The sequence below is a fragment of the Mytilus californianus genome, unplaced genomic scaffold (assembly GCF_021869535.1).
Source record: "Mytilus californianus isolate M0D057914Y unplaced genomic scaffold, xbMytCali1.0.p SCAF_11, whole genome shotgun sequence".
Lineage (NCBI taxonomy): Eukaryota > Metazoa > Mollusca > Bivalvia > Mytilida > Mytilidae > Mytilus > Mytilus californianus.
In genome coordinates, this window is record NW_026262593.1 from 50208535 (window position 1) to 50235183 (window position 26649).

A 26649-nucleotide genomic window follows, 5' to 3' on the forward strand; every position below is an offset into this window, starting at 1 on the left:
GAATTCTAGCTTTGAAAGGTCATTGTGTTCGGTTAGAGGTTTATTCTCATATTCATCTATTTCTCCAAATTTGTCACCAAAACTCTTTTAAGATCAACATATGCTCTTCAAAAAAAATGATTTTAAAATATTTTATCAGTTTTTTCGTTCATTTAAAATTTATCGTCTGGTATCATAATAGTTTCTCCAATTCACGCCAGTACTGGCTCAACATAAATTAATATTGATACTGACTGATCTGACAGTTCGGTATATATTTGATTATTATCTTTTATTTACTGTTTGTTCGTTGAATAAAATCCAACAGTGCATATGTTCTTAAACTGACCTTGTATTACATTATAGACTTATTTCAGAAGATAGATAATGATATTCCTCCTGCTAATATTTTATCTTTCCAGATACATTTTCTACTTGACAAACCTGAATTATATTTTGTGTTGAGTTCTTATCATCTGGAGCTACCCATGCGTCAACTATGCTCGGAACATTAGCAAAACTTTTCCTTATTCTTCCTAAAACTAATTCTAAATCAAATGTGTCTGGATCCCAACTTTTACTAGCTACAGGCCAACCTCCGTATCTATCTAAAACAAGCCGTAAAGGCTTGTCACCAATCCTATCTATTTGACCTAAGAGAATAAATAACATTATTATATTAAATTCTAAATACATGAAAATACACTTTTTGATACCAATTTCAATAATATTTCGTGAACTTTATTTCTACATCTACATTATAGGTTTAACATGGGTAATTACCCAATACAGATAAATAGCAATAATGTTAAAGATAAAAACATATAATGGCGGGAAAAGGATTAACATTCTTATCTGGTATGTTATATTTTCATTGATAAGTAGATGAAGGTAAATCCTGAGAGCGCTGCTTCAGATGCACAAATGTATAAAGAGTTATTTTCGTTTGATAGTACTTGGTCGATACCTCTGCTGGTGGACTGCTACTCCCCAGGCAAATGATCAGCTCAGTAGTGAGTGCTTTGTCACCGACATGATTTATATCATATCTTTCTTAAATTTTTCGTTGGTAGATTTAGAAATTATCAAGAAACTGAGGTTCCAACTCCCTCAGACCAGATTGACTTTAAGTTTGATTTGGATTTGGCTATTCCTTTAATGAGGGGTAGACGAAGCTTCTTAGGGGCGTAGGGATTAGGCCTTTAGTTTTGCGGGAATTTGGGATCGGTCCTTTTTTTGAGAGAGAATTCAGGATGTATACCTATCGGGACTCGGGAATTAATGATAAAATCTTCGAGATCTGGGAAAGAATACTTTATTTTTTTCGGGAATTCGGGCTTGCACCCCTCCTACCGCCCCTCTTTCATGTCCCTTTTTATGATATAGATTATAACGTTCTTAGTATTTATAAATCCCAAGTTTTCACAATTTAGGTGTTCGCGTTCCTGATGAAGGTAAATTTCGAAAAGCGCTTCGGATGCAAAATTTAATATACTATTTCAAAATTCGTTAAATTTTGAATGTTGTTAATGCATTGCATATTGTACAAGCAATACACACATTTTGTAAAACTTACTTGTGTTGAGGCATGATTTATATAGTGTTTTGGCTTTTAATGTTGCGTCCGTATCGTGGTCATTTGGTTGGTCTTCAAGCAAACCTGAAATTAAAAATATATATGTATCGTCTCCATGTTCAACAACACAGCTGACTGAAAGCTCTTTTATTACAAAACTTTATCATTATCTCGTTGCCACTAGTGTGTCACTCCATGTATTGCTGTGAACATTTTAAAACACACAATATCCTTCGTTTTCCATTATCAAACTTGTTCTCAGATTATACATTTCTAATACTTTTACAAATTTAAGTTAAAATTGTAAATTTTAATATCAATGGTTATTTATGAAGAAATATTAATCGAAATCCGAGCTTGGTTTTGTTTTAATATAAAACTAATATAATATGAAGTATTTTATTTGAGAGAAAAAACTGCTTAACTACTTGTCGGTCTCTAGTCTAATGAAACGAAAATCGAATATGATATATTTTCTTTCTGTGCGGATAATAAGGCAAGGCTCACGATACACAAGAAACAGCCAATTAAATATGTTCTCCTCAACTTTAATGGATAAAATACCTAAAAAAAAGGTTCCTTTATAACTCGTTTGATTTCGTACTCGTTTCTTTCCGGCATGCTAATTTTTTTTATTGACGTTAGTCAACCGAAAAGATTTGTCGGTGTCTCAACTTGGCGTCTAAGATCTTTAAAATCCAGTATAGTCGACTGGGGCCTGTTTATCAAATCAGTCTTTGAACATGTAATAATTTTACTAATGCTAAATATTATTTCAGTATTATAATATCGACTAGTTAACTGTACTGCATTTTTAACTGAATAAATACATTTTGTTTTGTATTTTGATTTTTACTTCTACGACAATACTTACAAAAATGTAGGATATCTACATGTAAGTAAAGGACATATTTTGATTTTACGACAATACTTAGGATATCTACATGTAAGAAAAGGACATACTTTGGTTTTACGACAACACTTAGGATATCTACATGTAAGAAAAGGACACCCTTTGATTTTACGACAATACTTAGGATATCTACATGTAAGAAAAGGAAATCATTTGGTTTTACGACAATACTAAGGATATCAACATGTACGAAAAGGACATCCTTTGATTTTACGAAAATACTTAGGATATCTACATGTAAGAAAAGGACAACCTTTGATTTTACGACAATTCTTAGGATATCTACATGTAAGAAAAGGTCATCCTTTGATTTTACGACAATCCTTAGGATATCTACATGTAAGAAAAGGACATCCTTTGATTTTACGACAATACTTAGGATATCTACATGTAAGAAAAGGATATACTTGTGTAGATAATCCTAAGACACCTTCAATGTGCATGCTTATAGCAGCACCTGCATACGGAGTATATATCTCCCAATTGATACGATATTCCCGGGTTTGTGTTTCCTATCATGATTTCCTTGATAGAGGATTGCTGCTCACAAGGAAGCTATTAAACCAAGAGTTCCAAATGGTGAAGTTGAAGTCATCCCTTCGTAAATTTTACGGACGCCATCACGAGTTGGTTGACCGTTATGGAATAACCGTTTCACAGATGATATCGGATATGTTCCTTATGTCGTAACTACAATATCCTCCCTTTTCACGAATGTGACTTACCGAATTAGACTATTTACCTGATTTGTAATAACATAAGCAACACGACGGGTGCCACATGTGGAGCAGGATCTGCTTACCCTTCCGAAGCACCTGAGATCACCCCCAGTTTTTGGTGGGGTTCGTGTTGCTTAGTCTTTGGTTTTTTATGTTGTGTCATCTGTACTATTATTTGTCTATTTGCCTTTTTTTTTTGGCCATAGCGTTGTCAGTTTGTTTTTGATCTATGAGTTTGACTGTCCCTCTGGTATCTTTCGTCCCTCTCTTATACATGTCATAGAACAGTACTACCATTATCCTAAATCCTGTCTTCGAAAGATCTTAGGAGGGTATCAATAAGTAGGCCCCTAGTTTGTAGATATACCGATTGTGTCCTAGTCCCTCATGTTATGGCATGTGTATGTACAGAGGGTAGATTATGACGTGGCTGTGAAGCATGAAGGCGACGCTTACCATGTCGACTCACTCGTCCTCGCTCCGTTTGGAGTTACGATTTCCTCAGTTTTTGTTTTTTTATCTTGATTGTATATTCAACATGGATTCTCTAGCTTTCAACATCAATAAACTACTGTTTAACAATTAACAGGTGTATATCATTCTGTTTAATGTTTGTACAATGCATTACGTAATCCATCAGCAAGCCATATGTTAACTTGCAAACTGATTTTGTTAAATATTTCTCTTTTAATCTCCAAACTACACTTACATCAGAAAACCATAGGAAATGATATAAAAGGTTCCAGATATCACCTTTCGATCACCTTTTCTTTGTTTTAATGTTAGTTTGGCAGACGTTGCGTGTGTTCAAATACAGTTCAAACCTTTATCATATTACAATAACTTTAGAAACTAATGATAAAAGACTGAGGAGTTTTGAATCGAACGAGTCACAAACAAATTTCAAAGTGTCAAAATGTGATACCCCCCCTCCCTACCACACACACAGATAAACTAAAATTCAGCACTTAACTAATTACAGACACAAGCATAAATCTTGTATATATAAGATTAATTTTTTTAAAATGATTTCACAGTGTAAATGAATCAAGTTGTTACGATGCTTTTCTTCTCTTATTTACAAAATTGTAAGATATATACATGTACCAAAAACTATTTGAACAACAGGAGGCATCATATAGGTTTTCACACCCTTGAAACTATCATTTTAATTTATATATTACGGTATGTATCCATACCAACAGCTATAAGTCATTTTTTCCGATTATAAATCTCAAGATTATTATTGAAGTATGATATATTATAAGAATGTTTTATTCAAAGTCACTATAAATTAGGGACCGAGTAAAATGTGGGAAAAGTTTATCATTTATCTGTTCAAATGACCTGAGACTACTATTAGAGAATTTAGTCCACAAAATCAAAATCAATATGTGCATACCAAGTTTCATGAAACCAGTTTGTCAGATCCTGTATTAATGAGGTTATTGACCTTCCTACGTGCAATGGCTACCAATAAATATTTATTTAAAAAAAAAAAACAGGTGTAAAGCATCTTAAAACTAAATTTAATAATAAATAAAACAATAAACATTAAACACAATATGTGTTTACCTTTTAGTTGTATCTGTAAATCATCCAGCATTTTTTCAAATGTATTAAAACTCGATTTGTCTTCTGGTATTATATGCTTTTTGTTCCAACTTCCGCATGCGTACTGGAAAAAGTCCGCACAAGGATCAACTGATGTATCCATAGCATCCATTAATAAAGTAGCTGAAAAGTATATATCTACCAAGTCAGTAGCAGTACTTACGTATCTATATTAGCCTACAGTTGTTTTTTTCTTTTTTTTAATAGTTTATTATTATCTCGCCGCTATATAGCCTTTTTGCGCTGATGCGTCGTAAAGCATTCATTAATCTATTTATGTAATGATTTATTCATAAACGGTGGTTTAACCACGTCAGCACAAATAGGTATGTGTTTGCTGTGTGTTGAAGGCCTCACTGAGAGATGAAGAACAGCAATAAAAGCGCTGTTCCTTTGGCTTTTGTGTTGTTTTTTTTTTGTTTTTTGTTTTTGTTTTTGTTTTTTTTTTTGTTGTTGCTATGCATGTATTGATTTTGTATCATGGATCAAAATCCTTTTTTTTTCTAGTATGTTGCTTTGAAAGCAACGTTTGTCATATAAGAATACAGCTGTCCAAGAAAATGTTCAGACATAAATAAAATATAAATTTTAAAAATCTACTTTATAATAATATGTGACAGCTAACCGACGACACAAAACCAAAATTGTTCTATTTATAATAATTTCCTTTTAATGGATTAGCATTAACACGTAGCATATTGAATTACAATACCGACCATTGAGCTAGAGAATATTTTTATTTATTTTTCTATCTTTTTTTTTTTATTTGTTCCTCCTACATGTAGTAATGATAATTAGAATCTCCGGAGGTAATCGAAGAGTTATATAGAATACATTTCCGCTCTTTATTCCTTTTCAATAGAATACATAAATGTCAATCTTTCTTCGGAATACATTTCCCCCTTTTCTAAAGATAACATTTCCGCCTTTCTTTCTTTTCTATTGAATACATTCCAACCTTTTCTACAGAATATAATTCCGGCTGTTCTGTCTTTTCTATGAAACATATTCCAACCTTTCCTACAGAATACATCTCCGCCCTCTTTTCTTTCTTTGATACACATGTTTATTATTAGACAATCATCATTTTGTTGTCGAAAATAAATTGGCTGGAAATCTATATATCATGCAATTGGAGTTAAATAATTTTTCTACGTATGTATAACTGAGTTTTACTGTGCGTATATCCGTGTGTTTGTTTATTCCCTATTGGCCAGAGGTATGGTTGGAGGGTTGAGATCTCACAAAACATTTTTAACCCCGCCGCATGTTTGCACTTGTCCCAAGTAAGGAACCTCAAGTCTTTGTTAGTCTAAAAAGTTTTAAATTTTAGTTCATTTGTATATTTCGGAGTATAATGTGGTGTTCATTTGGATGAACTAGTATACCCTAGTGTTGAGGGAACAGCTGAAGCCCGCCTCCGGGTGCGGAATTTCATCAATGTGTTGAGGACCACTTGGTGGCTTTTGGATTCTGCTCTTTTGTCGGGTTGTGTCTCCTTGACGCATTCCTTATTTCCAATCTCTATTCTATACATATAAAATAGTAAATAGGAGTTAAAAGAACTTTTTTACTTATGCATCAATTATAAAAGACGTGAGGTTGTGAAAAATGTGAACAGTTTTTTTCTCCTACTTGTAGGTTCTCCGTAAATATGTGATCAGGTTTTAAGAGGTTCCAAGGTCACTGTTTACTTATACGTTCGTTTGACCAATACTTTTGTCTAGTTGTACGGCTGTATTCGTACATACCTGTCTTTATACACTCCTGAGAAATGCATACATTATAATTTACAGGCACTGAAAATAAAAAAATAAAAATGATATACTTTTGCAGTAGGTTGTAAATTCCTAGTTTATACTGCACAAATATACATAATAAATAAATTCAGATAATTCTGCTGTGAAAGATTTATTATAGATTGATATTATGTAATAATAATGACAAAAAAAGAAGCGAAAAATGTCAAGTAATCATTAAAAACTCGTCAGTCAAACAAAAACTGACAACGTCATGGTATAAAAAGAGAGACGACAAAATAAACAGTTCGCAATAACAGAAGACTAAATAATACGAACCCCGCCATGGGGTTATCTTGAAAGGTTAGCAGATCCTCTTCCACTAGTGACCAGATGGTCGCAACTCAAATATGAAACTTATTCTTAACTTGAATTTGAAGGCAACCACAACTATGGAATATATTCCAACCTGCACCTTATCGGAAATGCAAATAACAGCTTCTTTTTTTTGGAACGAACTTAAACACCGGATAAATATTGTGCATGACTGATAAATAAGTAGTCCTCTTTCCTAAATTGACGCCTATATAATGATAGTTTGCATTGAAACAAAATCATACTTCATAAGTGTTTCTCGTTTCTCGTTTTTTTATATAATAGATTAGACCGTTGGTTTTCCCGTTTGAATGGTTTTACACTAGTTATTTGTGGGGCCCTTTATAGCTTGCTGTTCGGTGTGAGCCAATGCTCCGTGTTGAAGACCGTAATTTGACCTATAATGGTTTACTTTTATAAATTTTGACTTGGATGGAGAGTTGTCTCATTGGCACTCATACCACATCTTCTTATATCTATTTGTAGAAGTATCTTGTTCTTGACAAGGTTTGTAAACATGCAGTCATATTCACAGACTCTATTAATATTTTGCACGAGAGTTGACATGACCCTCTTTTCTAAAATATATAATTTGGTATAGATCTGAAACCTAATAGCCACCATCATGGAGTATCGTTTAACATATGATCCTGTGAGGGATACGTGTACCTATCCTTTTTAGAAAGCTTCTTATAAAACTTAATCGTTTTTCTTAGGTGGCATCAAGGTAGTCATTTTCATCACGATTTTGAATCTAAATATTTTTACCTTTTAATATATGTCAAAGTTTTGATAGCCCTTCAGGGCATCTGAAATTAACCCTACCTCCCCCTTACCAACTTTTGTTGTCAATCTTAAGTTTTCTGTGTATTGTTTTGTATACTACTGGTTGTTTTTTTTCGTTTTTATGCTCTTAAACAAGGCACTGTCTATCCTTCTTTACTTGATTATTGTCCTTGAGGTATCATCTTGCTGTCTATGTTATTATGAAAGCTTCCTCATAATTCGATATTCTTAGCTTCCGTAAAGTATTTTTCCGGACATTGCTCTTTTAACATTGTTCCCTAGCTAGCGCCGACTGCAAATTTTGTAAACAATAGTACTACAGTTGTAAAATTTTCAATTAAGCTCGACTCATCTTTTTATTATAGTAAATTAGTGTTGTCACAGTGACTATTCTGTACTTCGTCTTGAAATTAATATCCTGTGGAACAGATGTCAAGTTTGACATGATGTCACGAATTGTCTGGTTTCTTTGAGAGTTAACGTAATTACAGATAAAAGAAAACGACAGACTTGATAGCTTATTCCTGTTTATCGTATTATTTCTGCACTTCAGTTATGAAAGGTAAGAACGGAGAACATTAATTGAGGCCAAGAACGGCGACATATGGTTTGTTTTTCCCGCGTAGTTCCATAATGACTTTGATTTTCTGCATTGTCAACGTTTGTCTGACGTTGACAAACACTAAAAGAATTTTTTGAGAACAATATCTCGATTTCATAACATTTAAAAGGTCTTAACATTTTGAAAGGCAGCAGTATGATTTACTCCAATATAGGTAAATGAGCTTCAGGTTACTTACAAATGTAGATTGACTGATTCAGAATATACACTATTTGAGTCGTACACAAAAAAAAATGAAAATGACGTCACGCCAGGTGTGGAATTTTTATGCTTTTCTTTGTTAACCAATGTTATTTGGCTTGTTTGTATGCTTTTGAAAAATTTTCCAGAAAGCTTAATGCAGATTATGAAATGCCGATCGAACTTTGAAAGTGTGCTTCTCACAAAAAAATACTACAAGCGCTTAATCCAGTATCCGTAAAGGAGAAAGTTCCTTGTAAATCACGTCGTGACAAAGTTTTTATAGTTCCCTGGCAATCTATTTAGATTTGTATTGTGTTAATAACCACAATTTCTGGTACATAAGATGTGAACTACTGTTACTGAACCCATAACTTTGGTCTCTTAAATAGTAACAAAATTGCACGTGAAAATAAACAAAAAACGAGGAAGCAGTTACTGTAATGACGTCATCTGCGTTAAGAAAACATATCACATTCTTAAAAAGGTTAATGGTTTTTAGTTGATAAAGTGGCAACTTATCAGATATCAAAATGATTATTTTTTAAATTAATCATTGAAAGTATCTTCAAACAGTAATATGCATGGATATGTCGGTCGTCAAAGACAAAATGTTATCTTCTTAAATCTTAACTCTTACATAAAATAAATCTTAACTCTTACATTAAAATGTTTTTAGAAATATTAATATTATTTTTGTCTTTCCTTTTATCTACGTTTCAAAATTAACTCCATTTTTTGTATGTATCATGCAGATAACGATTAATCATCTAATATATATTCTTTTAAGATCAGTCATGGCAATGTATGTGCAATTGGTTTTCTCGAAGAATAAAATAAATGTGTCAGTATATCTGAAATTAAATAATAGTAATATAAAAAAATACAAAAATAAAACGAAATCATATGATTCGCTTAAGTTGATTAAATCAGCATTAATCGTCCAGGTTTATTTTCGTTGTGAATCTAAACAATTAAATTTATGTTTTGTTTGCTTTTTGCAGAAAATAATACTTGGCGATTTAACTTGTTTTGGGTATTAAAAGTTATAAATAGCATAGAGCCCATTTATACGAGGCATCTGATTATATATTGATGTAATAATTTTACGTTTAAGGTGGTATCAAACACCTTATTTAAAATTAATTTGGCTCGTTTAAATTTCATATTTACTTTGACCCTTTGACATAAATATAAAAATTTCAAAAAACTTGAACCACACTCTTTATCGGAAAAATTTCTTGGATATAACACTAATTTTGATCATTGAGAAGCTTAATATTTCCTTAACAAAAGAACGTGATTAAAACGTTCAGCATATTTTTACAGAGTTATCTCCCTGTAGTGTTATGTACCACATTAAATAGTCTGAGTACTACCCGCACAGGTTGGTTTCAAAAATCGAAACTTGTTGTGTTGTGTTAATTGTATCAAATTGTCAAAATCTTGTCAACAATAAGCAATGATGTAGAATCACCGTCGTCGTTGTTGCTGTACTTTATTCATTAAATAAAACAGATATAAAAACAAGAGAGTTTGAAAAGAAAGCAAATTCTAATATGACGTTCTTCTTTGGCTTTGGATACAAAGCCATGTTCTAATTCCAATAAAACATGGGCTGCACGTGATTGACGTCACAATTGAAATTGCAACGTCAGTTGAATTTTGAACAACGCCGGAGATCAAAATGGACATTTGTGTTAGAGTTGCTCACTAGGAAAATAAATAAAATCAGTCTAAAAGTAAGTTTAAATGTATCTGTTCATTTTTTATCGTTAAACTGTTGATTTTCTATAACGTTTTTGGTTCATCAAATCAAAATGGCTGCCTTTCAAGCATGTATTATAGGTCCGCTTCGAAGTACAAAATTTCAATATTTTCCTATTAGAATCGAAATAATTCTATCATGCCATGTTCTATGCTAATTTTAACATGGGTAGGCATTATATTTGTCAACATTTAATACCTCGCTAACACTCGGTATTAAGATATTGACAAATATAATGCCTACCCATGTTAAAATGAGCATAGAGTATGGCATGAAAGAATTATTTCTTAATTAGAAATCCTTTGGTTTTGTTAAATTGACAAATAACCCAGTCTTCTTTTATTCAAGGATACGTACTCTTAGTGTATAGAACCCCTTATTTGGGCATGGTCACAAAGAACATACAAACAAGAATGTAGTACATATTTTAAACAAAATAGTTCCTACGCACAGCTGTAAATTTCACAAAAACTAAATCATTTAGGCTGAATGGCATCAAATGAAAGTTAAAGGACTTGCGACCACTGAAGAACCATTGATAAAAGTTTCTCTTGAATAATAAAAAAATATCTATATAAATTATGATAGGAGGGCATATTTACCCTGTTGCTCAGATCGGAAGTACCGGTTTTTGTACTATCCAACTTACGGGAACAAGTGCGCTAAAATATGGAATTAAAAGTATGTTGAATTTTTCAGCACAAGTCAGGATAAGGTATAGTTTTGTTATGCAATAACTTCCAGTTTATCTAAACTTAAGAGAAAATAGCTATTAATGCTTGAAATTGCATAATTTAACATAGAAAGCAATAGGGCGATGAAAAGTGGTTTTAATGCTTCATATATATTTAAGAAAATATGGTATAATTGCTAATAATTCCACAAGAGACCAACTTACGTTCAAGTAAACAACTATAGGTCATTGTACGGCCTTCAACAATGAGCAAAACCCATAAGACATAGTAAGCTTTAATAGGCCCGACTTAACAAATATAAATTAATTCAATAGAGAAAACTAGCGGCCTGATGTATATACATTTACAAAACAATAAACAAAAAACAAATATGATATACAGTAACAAACGACAACCACTGAATAACAGGCTCCTGACTTGGGACAGGCGTATACAGAATGTGGCGGGGTTAAACATGTTTGCTGGCACCAAACCCTCCCCCTAACCTGGGACAGTTGTGTTACAGTACAACATAAGAACAAACTATAAAAAATCAGTTGAAAAGGCTTAACTCATTTAGTCCACTTTAAATATGTGCTTAAACACATTATGTTTTTGTTTTATCATTTGGCAGTTAGATAGCATAAGTACATTGTAAAGATTAAAAAGTTGCAATATAGATAATCATCGAGGTGGTAAACCATCAACTTTGTTTAACATATTTTTTTTTTTTTTTTATTTTTCTAATGTATTATATATTGCAAATGTTATTGCGGTTGCATTAAAAATCCATTAAAATAAAGTATCAGTAAAAGTTATCGAACTAACTGAACTTCTTTTCCGAATAGATACTTATCTCTTAAAGGGCTTCAAGTACTTCCCTTAACGACTTGTTTGGTCTGATTATGAAGTTTAATTAGATTGAGAGATAAAATTAGATTGAATGTCAATTAAAAGCTGAAACCTCAATATATTTAGCCATCAGAGATTACTGATACACATCTCCATTTCACTCTAGAAGAATAGAATCATTGTTGCAAATAAAACACAAGTGGATACTTAAAAAGAATTACAGTTAGTCAGCGTTGAGTATTAAGTCAATTTGAAAACATGAAAAATGAATGAAAACTGCGATATGAAGAGATACATTGAAAGACTTCATAGATATAAAATGAGAATGATATGAAATAAACAACAACGAGAGAGCAACCAATCGACGTCTAAATGTCAACATAAGATCTTCGATAAAAAACAAGAGTACATACAATGTGTAAAAATTGGGGGGTAGAAGAGGGGGGAGGGGGTGGGGTTTATCCCGAATTTTCAGAAAAATAAACTCTGAACCCAAAAGTCCCCCAACAATAAAATATTCTTTACCGGATCCCGAAAAATAATTCATTAATTCCCAAGTCCCGATAAGTGTAAATCCCGAATTCCTGCAAAAATAAAAGACCAATCCCGACGTCCCAAAAAGTATGTCCTACCCGCAACACTTGTCTTCATCAAAACCTATTAAAACGTGTTCAGTAGTTCGTATAAGTCGCTTACATCAACTTGAGTCAAAAAGCACTTGGTAAACTGTGTGTATTGCATTTGAACAAACCTAGTAGTGAACCAAATGGTAAATTCAACGTGACAGTAATTGATAAATGTTGCAACTGTTTATTTTTTTATTATATTTCTTAACCTATTCTTTTAAAGTTATTCTTTGGGCTGCTAAAATACATTTTCCTTCCTTCTTCCATGGAATACAATATTTATTATATCTAAATGGCAGGCATGTTCTGTATTTTCCATTTGAAAACATTTTGTTTTCTCAACCTTTGACCTTTGAGTTCTATAGCTAGAGATTGTCGTTTTTGTGTTGTGTTTCTATAGGGGTGAGGGTTGTTGTTGTCTTTTTTAATTTTTTATTTTTTTTTGTTTTTTGTGTGTGATTTATTTTTTTAAACTGACAGAAAAATAAAGAGAGGGATTAAGGAAAGAGTTAAATGATGCGGTCCTTGAAATAGAAAAAAAACGTAAAATTCTGCGAATGAGACTAACGATGGATGTAAAATTGCAGAGAAATTTATATTAACAATATCATACCTCTGTTGTGGAAAAATGTCTACTTTTAAATTGAAAAAAATAGTTTGTTTCCTTTAAATTTAAGGGAAAAAAATAACTCAACATTGAGTTTCCAAAAACAATTCTTCCTCCTGTATATTATTCAAAGAAAAGTTTGCGTTCATTAAAGCTGAAAAAAATATTGCCCAAAGAAAAAATAAAATGTTTGGTGGTCAAATAGTAAAGGGAACTATATGACTCTCTTTATCATCTTTTGACCTCAAACAGTAGGCGAGTTATTTGCAAAGTAAATATTTCTAGTGGCGAACAGTTATAATAAAAAATATGAATACTAATTATTGTCGTGAAATATTATTAATGTAGAATAGAAAAAATATCTTTATTAATATCATAATAATTTATTTATCAATACATGTATATACGCTAAAAGCTGAATAAGGTTGCTGTATACATAATAAGCATTGTCTGAAATGTAATAATAAACATGGTCATCTTGCACATTTTGCATTGTCAATGGATTCCTAAAAATAGTTGTAAAGCATAGAATAAAGATTTGTTATTTCGCTGGCTTCGTTAGAGGTTGTGTTGCCTATGAATATCGAGCAACATGAGCAAGACTTTCTTTGCGGGCTGTCGGAGACCAGCTTAGAGTAGAACTAAAATATGCTTAATTCTTAAACTAAAATATGCACATTATAAAACATCGATTTGATTTCATTAGTTTGTTCAAAGCCTAGCAATGTGTGTGTACGAAAAGATGATGTTAAGTATACATCAATGATTGATTGATTGAATTATTATTTGACTGTTGGTGTTTAACGCCACTTTCAGCACGATTGCCTAGGAGAAAGCCGATGTACATAGAGAGAACCACCAATCTTCGGCAGGAAAACTTCCAAACCTAGAATACGTTAAAAGGTTAATGACACAGCAATCAAACAATACAAAACAAACATGAAAGACATGTACAAAATGTAGAGGTGAGTCCAGAAATAAGCAAGTGTCTGTAAACAATATGTCTGCTACGCATTTTAAAAATCGTCACGAGTGTTGGACGAGAATGAATTTAACAGACAATTTGCATGTATATTCGACAAAGTTCCTGACTTAGAACAGGCACATGACATGTTGAAGGCTTAAACTAGTTTAAGTCGCCATTCTACCATTTCCTAGTAATTTCAAGGACTAATCTAAGTTTCTCATGAATTTTACCTCTCGTGAACCTTTTCCTCTGTCCATGCGTTTAAGGTTATATATTAATTTGTCCTTTTCGAAAGTTACAAATACGTGTGACACCTCTGCCAAACAGCTGACTAGAATTATATGAATATAACATGAAAAAAATTGCAGAGAACAACCGAGATATTTCCATTGCATAAGTTTATGAAATAATGACATCCGATTATAACACTAGAATTGTTCGTTGTAACCTGAATAAATTATGAATGGTATGACCTTTGGAATACAAGACATTTCCTAGAGCTGAATGGGCAATAGTTAGGTTTGCAAATACCATAACAACTGAAAATTGTGTATATTCGTGTTCAGTGTGTACTTAGTAGATTCGTTCTGATACCACGTTGATGTTCTCTTCATGGTAAGCATGTAATTAATACCAATTTACGTTAACATCCATCGATACAAATTATAATGATTAACAGACAAATGGACACATAATCGTGACAAATGGACACAAACTAGTGACAAATGGACACAAAATCGTGACAATTGGACACAAAATAGACTCGGACTTATATATATTTTAAAAATCACATGACGTTTAGTTATATTTACGTAAAACTGTAATTATAGATTTATGTGGTTATTGATTCAAATTTCACTTTTATAATTTATATAAAGTAAGGAGATGTGGTATGACTGCCGATGAGACAACTATCCACCATGCAGAGTCCAAAATGACGTGGATGTTGACAACTATTATATGTCAACATTGAGCAAATCACATACCGTACGTATAGTCAGCTATTAAAGACTTCGACATGACAAAACATGAAAGTAATTACAATTCAAGCACGCATTTTTCTCCATGAGTTAAAATACATATAATTATAATGTAAACGTTTACTTAGTCAAATAATAAATACGCTTCAAATAAATGCATTGTAAGTTTTTGTTCAGCAATAAATAATATAATTACAGTTTATTACATTTTGTAGGACGGTAAGTTAAGATGATGGTAGTTTGGTATAGCTATAGTTTGTGTCGAAGAAACAATTATTCAGATAACTTAAATTTCACAGTAAAATGTAAAGAAAACTGTATTAACGAACTCGAATCTATATAAAAGAGGTTTTCAATCAAAACCTTCCTTCATTAAAACAAATGTTAATTTCTGACAATTTAAATGAAAATCAGACAACTTTGTCGCAAACGGTGAGATGAAAATTATCCTGAAATTGAAAATACAACCAAATCTCTAAGATTTAATCGAATATTTTGCCAATTAATGGAAATAAATATTTGCGCTGAAGTTAGTGATTGTTTACATACGGAAACTAATTAGCTAATATATTGCCAGACAGGCCATTATACCAACTGTAGTTAAAGCATTTTTATGCTAGTTAAAACGAACACCGATTCAGACACGCATTTTTCTCCAATAACTGGGTCAAAATGCACGGTAGTTCACATTGTAACTGTAAACAAATACTGGACAAGCTACGAAAATATATATTGTAAACTAAGTTTTAAATAAGAAAAACACGATTCGTAATAATTTCGAAGGACAGTGACCTTGAATGATAATCGATAGATTGGTTTACTGATTGATTGAATGAGAACATTGTTTTAATGTCAAAGATTTCATGCATAATAGCTGAAAGTCATTCGTGAATTTTTTTTCTTGAAAACATGATTGCGTTTAACTAATAATGATTGATTTCTAGTTGATGAACGAACTGCACAACAGCAAATATGTAATGCACGTTTAGGGATACAACTAGTACAATTAATATTAAATCCTGCTTGGTCGACTGGGATGACGTTGGTAAGTTGGAATGCCACTAGACATGAGCTTTTCTGCTTTTTCTGGAGGAAAGCAATGGTAATAGTTCTATACTTCACTATAAATGCATAACTCTAAGATAATATGATAATGACCAAATGTAAGACTATTGCCAGAGGAGTGTGAATAGTATTACCCTTGTGTGTACTTTAAAAAGTATGACTTTGTAAACTTTCGACAACGTGTAGAACTATTCTTGTGGCAAATTAATTTATTTGTTTTAAATGATTCCAAAAATTGTTTTAGAATAATCACATTTGACGGACATGTTATTTCATTTTCATTTAAAACGCAAAGCAATGTATAACATAGATCAATAAAAAATTCTTTCTCTAATTTTTTCCAGGGCATTTCACCCTTTGATGAAAATAGGCGAACCTTAAGTTTTACAGTTATAACGAAACACATCATTGTGTTTGAAATGCAAAGATGAGATATATTGCTTTATATAAGAATATGTTTTTAAAAAGGCCATCTATTGCATGGCGGCAGGCAAAACCTTGGTGTTACAAATACTTAAGAATATTATAAACAATAAGCTTACAGAAAATGACATTGTCAGTGATATGTCATGTCAAATTTGAAGTACTGCCTACTGGGTTTGTGAACCTTCCTTTCCTTTCAAAACTTTAGGTCCTCGAAGTTCTTTAACTTCGTACTTTATTTGGCCTTTTTAACTTTTTTTATACGAGAGTCACTGATGAGTCTTTTATAGAATAACCGGACATCTAGTGTACAATATTTTAACCCCTGTACCTTTGGTGAATTTATTGGGAATGTCCACCAGTAGTGTCATCGACCCAGTGGTTGTGAAACCCATAAAAGATACTTATAATTTGGTACACGAGAGGCGCTATTTGTCTACATCAGAATCATCGGTGGCGCTCGAATCAAAATAGTTAGAAGGCAAAATCGAATACAAAGTTGAAGAACTTGAAAAACAAATAATTTCAAAACGTTGTACCAACTCCAGCTATGGCCAACTATGTCGGTGGTAGAAAAACGATACAGTTAAAGGGCAGGTAATGACGTCGCTAACGCAAAATGTTATTTTTCGCGACGGCAAACTGAAACATCGGGAAAAGATGCATTTTTCGCTTGATTTTTATCATTAGCTTGAATACGAGTACATAGACCCTTTGTTTTTAAAATGACATTTGGCTTGATTATGTATGACGATTATTTGTACTAATTTTTATGAAGAAATCACCGATGTTTTTTTTTTTAAATTGGATAAATATTCAGCGAAAAATGCCGGTTTTTTCTTAAATCATGAAAAAATAGTATAGAAATTATTTCCAAAGAATCGTTACACAAACTTAGGGTATACTTAATATGTGAAATCGATATTTCAAATGTTTTTTTTTTTACAAAAATCCGCTAGTGATTACCTTTTGAATAAAAAAAGTTAGGAATATATAAAAAAAAGAGATGTGGTATGATTGCCAATGAGACAACTCTCCAAAAGAGACCAAATGACACAGAAATTAACAACTATAGGTCACCGCACGGCCTTCAACAATGAGCAAAGCCCATACCGCACAGTCAGCTATAAAAGGCCCCGAAATGACAATGTAAAACAACGGCCTAATTTATGTACAAAAAATGAACGAAAAACAAATATGCAACACAAAAACAAACGACAACCACTGAATTACAGGCTCCTGACTTGGGACAGGCACATACATACAGAATGTGGCTATTTTTGGCAGCTGAAGGGCATACGATACAGTTTAGATCCCACGGTGATTTTTTTACGAAAATATGCATACAAGCTAAATTTAACCTAGTCAATTCAAATATGATATAAAAAATATACCTTCATGTGCTACTTTTAGAGATAAATGACTAACAAAAATGTCTGTTCAACGGATAGAAATGTCCAATAAATTGAAATTTGAGTAAATGTCTAAAATTTCGACCTCATTTATCTCTAAAAGTAGCACATGAAGGTATATTTTTTATTACATATTTGAATTGACTAGGTTAAATTTAGCTTGTATGTATATGTTCGTTAAAAAAATCACCGTGGGATCTAAACTGTATCGTATGCCCTTAAGCTGCCAAAAATAGCCACATTATGTCGTAAAACTTTATTTTGTAGATAAGATCACATGTTTTACCCAATATATAGATATTCTAATATAAGATGTCTTTAACAAAAATGTTGATGTGCGTTAAATATTTTTTTGTCAAGGGCCTTTGTTACAACGGTATATTTTACCAAACACTAGGTGTAAAATAGCATTTATAGATCCAATACGTTAATTTCAATATGTTTATGACGTCGAAATGACATCACAACTGTCATTCTATTATGATATCAGATGATATCAACCTTTTTTATTTATAAATAGAAATAACATATATTTTGGAACGTTTGGAAAATTTTACCATTTTTGCAAATTCGGGGGCCAAATATTTGCTTGATTAAAAGATTTCATTTATAGTATCACTACCGTATCCACATTGTGAGTTCGACTCTGATCTTAACAGACTAGGATTGACAGTTTTCATGTATAGTATCACTACCCTATCCACATTGTGGTTGTGAGTTCGACTCTGATCTTAACAGACTAGGATTGACAGTTTTCAATAGTATCACTGCCCTATCCACATTGTGGTTGTGAGTTCGACTCTGATCTTAACAGACTAGGATTGACAGTTTTCATGCAGAGGGTAGGTGGTTCTCTCCGGTACTCAAATTTTCCCCAGCTAACAAAAAACGCTACGATATAGTCAAGCGCGTCAATGGTGGCATTAAACACCAACCATCAATCAATTAGTATATATAAAAAAATCTAGGTAATAATCATACGAGGGCGTCGTATCGCTATGAAAAACGATACTTTACACATGCAATAAATTAAATGTACGTCTCTCTCTCTCTCTCTCTCTCTCTCTCTCTCTCTCTATATATATATATATATATATAAACTAAACAAGTCTAAATTGAAAACAACGTTCAAACCTATGATTGCGTTGGATAAAACCCGCAATTTTTATACGTGTGCATGCAAAACAAATTTCTTGTTAGAGGGATCTAAATACAGCACAAACAACATTTTCCAAATGATCAAAAAAGTGAAAAAGTATATTTTAACAAAACGCATTTGACTAATAGGTCGAACAACAAATCTTCTTAAACCCTGCTGACTGCCATTGGCGATTGCCAAATAAACGGATCACCCGGTGTAATAAATATATATATATTATCCTTATAATAATGATAAATAAAACAAACTTACCATGATTACTGTCTCGAATGAAGGCCACGACGACAAAAGCTACACAAGCAAAGAACAGAAGAGAACACAAACACAGTAAGTATTTTTCACGATTAGTCCATCTCCTTGAGCAACCCTCTGTTTCATGCACATGTACGACAACGTCCATTGTATTGTTCATAACATTTTGCTTTTCTTTTTTGTCTTTTCGTTTTTCAGTCATACCATTACGAGGGTCCTTCCGTTTATGGTGGTCATGAGGTAGAAACTTTTCATTTTCATTATGATTGGAGTTCATTTCCTTGTGCTTTATATCTCCGTTGCAGTTAGCGAGCATGTCCGGATTTGTAAAGCAATCAGAATTTCCATACGACATTGCTTAAATTGTATTATTGCACGTGCACAATATTGGACTGTAGACAAGTAAGTAACATATTTTCAGTTAAGTGTGATCTAGAATTTTCAATATCATTAGTTACTCAGGAATCTGCACTTCCTAATCTTCATGGTAAATAGTCATTAAAATTCTTCATCGTACGGCTTCTGGACAACTGTCCTGAAAATAAAATGCAAATGACATCTTTGTCTGAGTTCTAATACAAACACAATGTGTATTTTTTATATGATAAAACAAAAGTGTTAATAATTAACAAATCTTATGTCGCAACCCGATCTGTAAACAAATGACCAATCCTCATGCATAATTTCCTTTGACTTGTTTGAAGATACAGTATATATGCAGTGAAAATAAGAGATAGATTCTTCCAGCTATTTATATAGTAAATGTTACCTGTTGATTGGGAAAGAAAAGTTGTATGTGATTATCTATTTGTATTTGTAATTTCGAAACGAGAGTTTTGTTAACTAGCATTATTTACATAATATATATATTTGTAATATAGATTCTATACGCTGTTTTAATATTGAATAAAGATCAGCATTATCTTTTTTATTAATTCATGAAGATGATCATTCATATTATTGTTTGTCTCATGTAAGTGTCATAACCAATGTTTTTCAGTTCTACATCAAGGACAGTTCTACCCAAGAACTGATTCTTTCAGTTTCATCCTAGAACTGATTATGACAGGTCTTCCCTGGAACAGTTCTAGGATTGAACTGTTCTAGATAAAGGCAACAGTAGTATACCGCTGTTTAAAACAGTTTTGTGAAAAATTATTCTGACATTTCTTAAGTGAGGTCAGAATTGACCCGAACTGTTAGTGTCATAACCAAGGTTTGGATACAAACAAATGTTGCCCGGCATTGGCTACACTTTATGTCCGATTTGGTTTATAAGCCTTCATGTTTATGCCCCACCTACGATAGTAGAGGGGCATTATGTTTTTCGGTCTGTTCGTCTGTTCGTTCGTTCGTCCTTCCGTCCTCCGTCCGTCCGTTCGTCCGTCTGTCACGCTTCAGGTTTAAGTTTTTTGTTAAGGTAGTTTTTGATGAAGTTGAAGTCTAATCATCTTGAATCTTAGTACACATGTTTCCTATGATATGATCTTTCTCATTTTAATGCCAAATTAGAGTTTTTATCCCAGTTTCACGGTTCACTGATCATAGAAAACGATAGTGCGAGTGGGGCATCCGTGTACTATGGATACATTCTTGTTTTAATAACTTTTGGATTTTCAAATATTTTGTCCTCTAGCATCACTGCAGAGATATTTACTGTCAAAATGCACATCTGGTGCAGAAAAAAATGGTACCGTTAATGTTATTAATGTACGTTTAGGCCTTACAGTAAGCTATAGACCAAAATATAGATATGTTTATAGATTTTGCCCTTTGAAAATATGATTGATATCGAATCGTTTTCCCAATGTAGAAGACTAAATCACTCTTGATGATCATTAATTAGTAATTCCAGATTATACTTATTAAAAAAAACTATTTTTTTCTAAATGAAATTCCAATCCACAGTTCATGCTTAATTCATATCGCCATTATATGCAGATTTATTTTTAGTCTTGAAAAAAGGCTGAACCACAAATGTTTTCAAAATATTTTTGGATATTTGGATGTCACACTTCCAAACACACGACCACGGAACAGCAATAATTAAGAAACGGGAGATACCAAACAGACATTCAAAACTCATAAGTAGGAAAGAAACAGACAACTCCATGTAAAAAAAGAATGTGTCCATAGTACACGGATGCCCCACTCGTACTATCATTTTCTATGTTCAGTTGACCGTGAAATTGGGATCAAAACTCTAATTTGGCATTAAAATTATAATGATCATATCATAGGGAACATGTGTACTAAGTTTCAAGTTAATTGGACTTCAACTTCATCAAAAACTACCTTGACCAAAAACTTTAACCTGAAGTGGGACAGACGGACGAACGGACGCACAGACCGAAAGACTTAATGCCCCTAGATGGGGCATAAAAAGAATGAAAGACAACGAAAACACAAACAAGTCAACAAAACACGAAATAGAAAACGAAAGATTGCGCAACACGATTCCCGCTAAAATACTGGGGACGATTTTATGTTCTCTGGAAGGGTAGGCTGAATCTGTTCCACTAGTAGCAACCTTCATGTTGTTCATGGTGAGTATATGATAAATTCCCTGGAACAAACTCTTCATATGACAGCTAATACTGTGGACTTCTCTCCTTTCACAAATAACACTTGCATCATATCAAAATGGAACTTAATAGGCAGCTAAACAACCAAGGCAACTACACAATTAAATGATTCGAGAACACACTCAAAGGTTTGGAAATGCGATCTAACTTAAAAATTATATAAAAGCAAACTGATTGGTCAAAGTGACTAATCTTTTAAATAACATAATCCTAGGATCAAATATAAGTTTCATTTGAAAAAAAAAACTCACCTGTCAAAAATACATTTTGTATTAAACGCAACAATGCATCTTGATATGGTTTAAGGTAGTTTATCATCGTTAAGGACTAATCCGACTTTTAGAACTACTATAAGGTTTATATATGGTTAACGAATTTGATGATGTCTGGGGGTTAAATAAGATTCAATTACAAATTGAACGCTATTGTTTGTTGCCTAATCACTTGATATAACTTTCCAATGTACTATATAGGAGTAAAACGACAGGTATTAAATGGGGAGCAGGATCTGCTAACCCTTCTGGATGACCTGAGATCAACCCCATTTTTTTGGGGTGGTTTCTTTTGCTCAGTCTTTATTTTTTCCACTGATTGTTTTGTGGACTTGTTTGTCTTTCCGTCGTTTTACGTTTGTAGTCATGGCGTTGTCAGATTCTCTTTGATTTATGAGATTTGAATGTTCCCTTGATATCTATTAGTCTCTTATGTATGGATTATGAATAGTTAAATTGCACCATTATTTTAATTGTTTAGATGTTTTCCTTGGTGTATATATATATAGGCATTACTATATTAATAGAAAAAAATGTAAAAAAAAAAATTGTTTTGAAATAATTTATAATTTATTCATTAGTATTTGTTTTAAACTGCATCAGCGCAAAACATAAATTATGAGTATAATATCATGTGTAGAAAAACGAATTTTCGGAGCTTTCTTCCCTTACATGGCTAAGTTACGAAGATTTTGAATAAACCAAAAAGCCTTAGTTATTTGTCAAAACAAGCGTAATAATAAGATGAAATCAAATTTTTTTTTTACATTTAGATGAAACTTATTCAAATTTATTGCATTCCTGCCTTAAAATTTGCCCTTTTTCTAAATCTTTATTAAATGCTTTCGTATTTTTTACCAATCACAACGACAGAAGACCCCATACTACTTTAAATCTAAGGTATTTCAACTTGAATACCGAAAAGGCTGGTTACCAACTGGTATTGAAAATTTTAATCAACATGACATGGATTTTGTCAATGACCTTGACCAAGAAAAATATATTGTTTATTATATAGACAATGAGAAAGATATAATATTTTGTCGCAACGCGGGTAAATTATCACGTTGTGATTGGTTTAACGCCGTCACGTGGTGACCCCCTATGGATCCGTAGGGGGTTAGTAAATTTCATAGGGGGTTCATGACGTCACGTCTACTGCTAATGGTGACTTCATCTATTAATGTTGTTGTGTTTCATTGTTTATTTTTCTACAAAACGCAGCAGAAAAAGTCCCGCGTGCGATAAATTCGTTATACAGTTCACTACTGACGCCCTACGGACCATAGAGGGTAAATAAAATCCATAGGAGATTCGGCCTTCGGCCTCACCCCCTATGGATTTTACTAACCCTCTATGGATCCGTAGGGGGTCAGTAGCGAACCATATAACTTATAATATGTTCATAACTACATTATTAGATGATTTGAAATACATGATGAAATATAAGAAATAATAGTAATTTTCAGCTTCAACGATGATTGCAAAACCATTGTACGACACAAACAACATCGGAACTGGTGAAATTGAAGTTAACTCAATACGTTTAGCTTATTATTAAAGGTCATGAAAATAGTTTGCATTGTTATTTTGATTATGCTTGTTAAAAACGAGAAGAAACTTCTTCAGTTGTTTTTAAATTGTTTCATTGATTGATAGTGTTTTATTTTGTCAGTTTTTATTGGCTTCCCCATTTTGAATTTGCCTTGGAGTTCGGTATTTTTGTTATACTTTGTTAAGGCTAAGGTTTATTGACATTGATGTCAAACAATATATTCAGTAGTTTTTATAATAATGTTCAATATATCAGATTGTATTATGAATTGACCAAAGTGCACACCATATTGACTAAAGCAAGGTATACGTAATGCACGTGTTTCGATATCTTAATTACCTCTAGTTGCATGTATGAGCTGGAAATTTAAAACATTTCTGGAATGTGTAATTCTAATGCCAGAAAAACCTTTATGAACAAAGTGGTATATCTGTAAACTATGCATTAATTGCTCCGGTTTAATTGCAGGATTAAATTTGAGACATGTGTTTTCTTCTTGTTTTAATTAGAAAGCATGATCATTAGATACTTATTTTAGGTAATTAACATTACATATTTTTACATAAGAGATAAACGTGATAAAGATTCAGATTTTTAACTGCTCTGAGATAATAAGATGACGTGCTTTATTAATAGAAGATACAGAGTTATCGACAATTTGCACAGTTTCCCTTTGATTTTACCGCCTACTCTTTTTAAAGATGATTGACATGACCTTATACTCGGAAATATTATGCAATGACGTCACGTACAAGTGCAGCAATGTTACACGACTATGTCCATCCACGTCAATTAATCAATGAAGTGCAAGCGACTTCATTCATACAGCCGAACAACTATCACAACGTTTTGTACGCGAATAAATAGTTATTCTAATCGTTCCGCTTAATTTCATATCCTCAACAAACAAAAAAATATTGTTGAGACAAATTGCAGATCAAAAGAATAATAACATTTTATTTTCTGATACTAACTTTATAAGCTCGAATATCAGTTCGACTTGCAATTCAGTATCAGGATGAAAATTGCATTATTTCTTATTCCATATCTAACATGTTAAAAGCATAAACAAGAGCTGAATAAAGCAGCGTATTTAATGTATTAATATGTACATATATACGTATTACCTATTCAGTTTAGACTATAGAAACTAGTAAAATTTGACTTAGAAGCTTATCACAGCTTCTATAAAATAGAAAGATGTTGTATGACTGCCAATAAAAAAAATCAACCAGAGACCAAATGACGTACATGTATAAGTTAGCAAATATAATTCACCGTACGGCCTTCAACAATAAACAAAACGCCTACCGCATAGCAATCTATAAAATTCTCCAACATGGCAATGTAAAACAAATCATCCGAGAAAATGAATTTTCAGATTTATGTACAAAACAATAAACGAAAGACAAATATAAGACAGCAGCAAACTACAACACATTGTATTACAGGCTCCTGGCTTAGGACAGGCACATTCAGAATTTGTTCGGGGTTAACGGTTTGTTTACATGTTTATACTACGCTGGCTTTTTTTTTGGTTTTTTTTTTTTTGATAAGCTATATTTGTCTATGGGTATAAAAATAAGGAGATAAAACCAGTTATATTTGTCGACGGGGTTTCGCTATCAGGACATTGAAGGAACAGACATATACTATTTGTAGCTTTGATTTGGTTTTCATTAATCAACGAGCTGGGATCAAGATTGTTGTGTTTATCATTCGTAACATTGTTTCTTGTTAATGCTAGATTTCTACATGATCCCATACAACAAAAACTTAAACATAATTTGATGTTCAAGGTAGCAAGTTGTTACTTTTTAACATTAGTATCATTTATGCATTTAGTTTACTCATTTGCTTAGATGTATTATCGAACACTTGATAAAAGATCTTTGTAGACTAGTCTACATCACTGACGATGATATTGATCAGTTGAAATATGTATATACTCATCAAAGATACCAAATCCAAAACCTAGCGCGACAGACGCCCATGTCGTCCACATCAGACTTATCAGTGCTATAACCAATTATTTGACTACTTTGCACATGCACAGGTGATTTTATAAAAATACTGTACCCCAAACCAAACAATCAGGGAAAGAATGTACAACCTTCACTTTTACAACATAGATCAAACATTATTGCCGGTTATATAATCCACCTAAATGCACGTCATAAACATTTTTCAATGCCGTAAGATTGATTACGTGGTAGAAAATATTTAGGTTAGAACATTAGTTATTTTAGCTTAAACCACCATGATTAGTAATAGCATATATATCAAAATTAAACGTACCTTTATCTAGAGTGATTCGATTTACATTTATGAATTTACTTCTGCGTTCATCCCTCATATCCAAATATGATATATAATGTCAGATATCATAGATAATGTACCTTATATCGTTTAGTCTCTAAATCGAAAACAACTCCAAAATAACATAAAACAACACTTCAGTAGTTTCCTATTTACAATATTTTATATATACATTACATCAATGTAGTTGTATGCTATTAAAATGTAAGCATACAATTCATTTTGATAAACAAATTCAGCAAAGGTTAATGTGTTATTGAATGGTAATTCGAGTGACAGATGTTAAAAAACCTATTTGTTCGAAAAAGTGTAACAATTTAATCTCCATTTCATCGTTGCCGTAAATTGGATTTTAATTTCGATGTTCTATGTCGTTAGGTCGACTGATTTTATTTACGACAACAATTTCGAATTGTGATTTCACAAAACATTAGCGTGCAATTTTTGCTATATGCAAGCGGTGATGTAGTTCAAATTTATACTTTACGATTGCGACTGAATGAAGTGTTTATCCTAAATTACTTACATTTAGTTTGCATCAGTTACTTCAAATGTAAAACAATTTTTATCATTAAATGCACTCACTTGTTATTTTGTTCTCTGATAATTTTGTTATAATTATTTAAAGCT

The 26649-nt window shown here is 32.3% G+C and overlaps 1 protein-coding gene across 3 annotated transcripts in view; it reads right to left on the bottom strand.

The window, feature by feature from the left end:
* Positions 1–26649, bottom strand: part of LOC127720262 (neprilysin-1-like) — a 71738-nt gene that overhangs the window by 24235 nt on the left and 20854 nt on the right. Inside the window, exons 1-6 of one of the 3 annotated variants that reach the window (XM_052226756.1) lie at positions 25999–26227; positions 19289–19823; positions 6553–6600; positions 4763–4924; positions 1556–1639; positions 424–632 (exon numbers count right to left, since the gene is read on the bottom strand). In XM_052226756.1, coding sequence (XP_052082716.1) covers positions 424–632; positions 1556–1639; positions 4763–4924; positions 6553–6600; positions 19289–19643 — 858 coding nt within the window. In that variant the 5' untranslated portion in view covers positions 19644–19823; positions 25999–26227. Of the gene's footprint in view, positions 1–423; positions 633–1555; positions 1640–4762; positions 4925–6552; positions 6601–19288; positions 19992–25998; positions 26228–26649 lie in introns of those variants that run through there. The other 2 variants (XM_052226757.1, XM_052226758.1) reach the window with 2 other exon arrangements.